Source organism: Zerene cesonia, chromosome 16 (assembly GCF_012273895.1).
Source record: "Zerene cesonia ecotype Mississippi chromosome 16, Zerene_cesonia_1.1, whole genome shotgun sequence".
NCBI lineage: Eukaryota > Metazoa > Arthropoda > Insecta > Lepidoptera > Pieridae > Zerene > Zerene cesonia.
The window spans coordinates 1,126,616-1,130,170 of NC_052117.1; the positions used below are offsets into that span (position 1 = coordinate 1,126,616).

At 32.8% G+C, this 3,555-nt stretch overlaps 1 protein-coding gene across 1 annotated transcript in view; it reads right to left on the reverse strand.

The window, feature by feature from the left end:
* LOC119833029 (homeobox protein MOX-1-like) overlaps positions 1 to 2,488 on the reverse strand; it is a 4,247-nt gene extending 1,759 nt beyond the window's left edge. Inside the window, exon 1 of the mRNA XM_038356899.1 lies at positions 2,212 to 2,488. Coding sequence (XP_038212827.1) covers positions 2,212 to 2,488 — 277 coding nt within the window. The remainder of the gene's footprint in view (positions 1 to 2,211) is intronic.
* Positions 2,489 to 3,555: the final 1,067 nt, after the last annotated feature.

Sequence of the window (3,555 nt, forward strand, 5' to 3'; positions counted from 1 at the left end):
TTACCATCAGGCGAGGCCACCAGCTCCATTGCCGACTGTAACATAAAAAAAAAACATAAATATACAAGTCCATGTCCATTCTTAATTTTATCATATAGCATTGAGACAGTTAGGATGTAGTCGTAAATGTATTTCTTCCAAATATCCAATAATTATTTATATCGCCAAAAACTAATTAACTTATGTAAGAACCACGGATAACATTAATTTTTTTTGCTCTGTGTTATTAACGATATGTTGTAATAAATGTTTGTCTTTATCTGTCTAAAATGTAAACAGTTTGTTTTAAAAGAGGAGTATCAATATGCAGTTACGTATTGTTTGATGTAGACCATGTGTCAAGCGCCGGCGTTAGTGTTTATGGTTTTATTGCTTTCCTGTACAGGTGGGTTTTATGGTTTTGCATTGTTTAGCCTATTCGTTCTATATAGTCTGTAGTCTCTATAGACTACACTAGCTTTTCGCCTGGCTTCGTCCGTATTTTAGAAATCAATGAAGATAAAATACAATTTATTTGGACTAATCTAAACTCTTAGGATATGAACAAACTATTCACTTCAGGACATTACCAAAATTGAGGCAACGCAGTATGTACTGCGATACATTAAAATATTGAATAGAATTGAATTGCAGAGTAGGAGAAATTCGATTGCTTTGGCGGGATCTCGGGTGGCCGAGAGTTTAAGCATTGTCACAATTCGGCGAACGAGGCTGGTTCAAATCCCGCCCGTGATCATTTTTTTCTAGTCTTCCCATCGATAAAATATTGTTCCATTAAGTTCAAATTACAAACACCTTAACCTTTCTCCGCATCCAAATTCTTAAATGTCAGTCTACCTCTTCAATAAACCGCGAAGTAAGTACATAATTTTGAATTAAATAAAACAAATTAGTTTATAATTAATAAACGAAAGGTAAGCTTTGATGCGTATTCAAATGAGATACTGATGAGATTTTATTTTTTGAAGTTTTCAATGCAGATTATAGCATTTTTTGTAATTCAAAGTATATCTCTCACTTAATAGATTTTAAACACTTATATCTATAGTTAGGTACTCGTAACAGTATGATGCTGAAGAGTTTGTTCGCGCTAAGCTCAGGAACTACTGGACCGATTTGATAAATCCTTTTAGGGTTGGACGTGTTTTGAAGTGCTATAGGTGTTATAAATATAATTAGTGCTTATAAAAAGAAAATTCACGTATTTATAAAAATTGGAAGGTTATCATGTTGTCTTAAAGCAGTACTGATTCTAGTGTAGGAAAGCGATGCCGCCAGACGCCTTTATACGGTACGGTAAGTCTAGAGCGGCTGAACATTTTTTTTATAGGAAGTGGGCAAACGAGCTGTGGATTGCTACGTGATATACGAATCTATCACCCATATACATCTACAGACGTCTCCGAAGATGAGTTACCGAAAAATTTAATGATTTTTTACTTAGAAATTAAAAACTTTTAAATGGATTTTAAAAGGGGATTTATTCATTATATTATTAACCCGACGTTTCGAACACTTTGGGGCCATCCATATTACGTCACGCGAATTTTAGAACTTTAGACCCCCTCCCCCCCTCCTTGTCACAGGTTGTCACATTTTTAGAACCCCGTCCCCCCTAATGTGACGTCACACATTTTTCAAACTTATGCATTTATCTAAAAATAATCAAAAGAAAACCGTTATTTTAATTTTTTATGTAAGTGTCTCACTTGCATTATAACTTGGCTCTAGGAATCAAATGTTGTTACGGAAGAGATAATATTATAGCGAGAGTGCGAAATTATTAATAAATATAGATTAAGAATTATCTGTTCATTTTTTTTTTGTTTCCATATAAATTTCGTGTTCTAGTATTTAATTATGTGACGTCACAAGGCTTTTGATCCCCCTGCCCCTTGTCACATAATGTCACATTAAAATGATACCCTCCCCCTCCCCCATCAACGTGTGACGTAATTTATGGATGGCCCCTTTACAGCGTGGTCACGGGGAGAGGTTAATAATATAATGAATAAATCGCGTTTAAAATCCGTTTAAAAGTCTTTAATTTCTAATGTATTAGAAATTAAAGACTCGATTTTTTATTTGTTTAATTTATCTCCGCTTATATTTTGTAAAAAACTATAAAAACGAGTGCGAATAGTTACTTAAATAAAGAAAAAAGAAGAAGAAGAAAAGAAGAAATATTTGTATAGTGAGTTTGTAACATACCTTCCTCGCTATAACTCATAGTTCCTGCTGATTCCACCTCATTCTCTTCCTTTAGCACTTGACTGTTTTGCCACCACTGCCAGTCCCAGGACGCGTCGGGTACATTCGTACGACAATCATAGAACATTTGCAGAAAATTTTGGCTAAAATCTTGCTCATAACTCGAAGAAACTTCCTGATAAATTGGCTCAAAATGTTCGTTATTAAATAGCTCTTCTTGCTTCGGGTCAAAGCTTTCTTCGTTTTGAATAAGGAAGTTTGTTCGAATGTATTCCATTTCGAGTTCCAAATTCAAATTTCAAATAACCATGGATACGTCTTAACTTCTCAAGTTTCAGTATTCAACTGTGGTGTTTTCATGTTTTCAGTTGGGTTCGGCGCGTGCGCGTGTAGGCGGGGCCTATTTGGGCGGAGATCTCGAAACATCATGGATCATTTGTCAAGTCATAAACAGACAATTTCATGCCGGCCCCTTTGTTATTTCTTTATTCGTGTCGCTTGGATTTTTTATCATACTGAAATGTGTAACATTTTTTTTAAGTAGTGAAAGTAATTATTTAAACACTATTCTTGTTATAGAAAACAAATGTTTCTTATCTATATTAATATCTTATATAAAAAAATTGTTTTGTTAAATTGTAATTACTTTAACATTTCAACTAACTAAAAAGATATGTACTATAATCCCCAGGTAAACCGCAATAGTATAACATAGATATATTTTAAATGCTGCTATTAAGAAAAATTACGTTTCTAGTATATTACTCTGTTGAAAAGGGATGAAATTTAGATACATCTATGCATATAATAATGAATTAAAAAGAACACCATCACATGTGAACGGCTAGATCGATTTCAAAAATTCTTACACCATAAGAAAGTTGCAATAATATATGTACCACGGGTAAAACCGGGGCGAACATATTAATTAATCTCCATCCATTATAAGTTTTTTATGATATGTGTTGTAGCAATTATTTTACAGTCTACAGTCTACATTTGTATCCAATAAATAAATACTGTTTCAAACAAATCAATAAACGTAATTAAGATTTAAGTGTGACTGCGCAGGAGTTGTTACTTGTTGGCAAAATCCCTTGGGACTGGAGCGACCCTTGATTCTCACGATGAAATGCGATGAAAGATTAATTGCTATTTTAACTGGACTTTAATTTATTCGTAAATAATAAATAGCCATGTAAAGATCCTTTTTAAATTTTTATTTGTTAAAATAGTAGAACTCTATTTAAAAATTTTATTTTATAATTTTTTCGTATATATTGGTGATTAAATTTTTTTTAGATTTAAAATATCTGTTCTTTAGACGATATCTAGACTAATTCT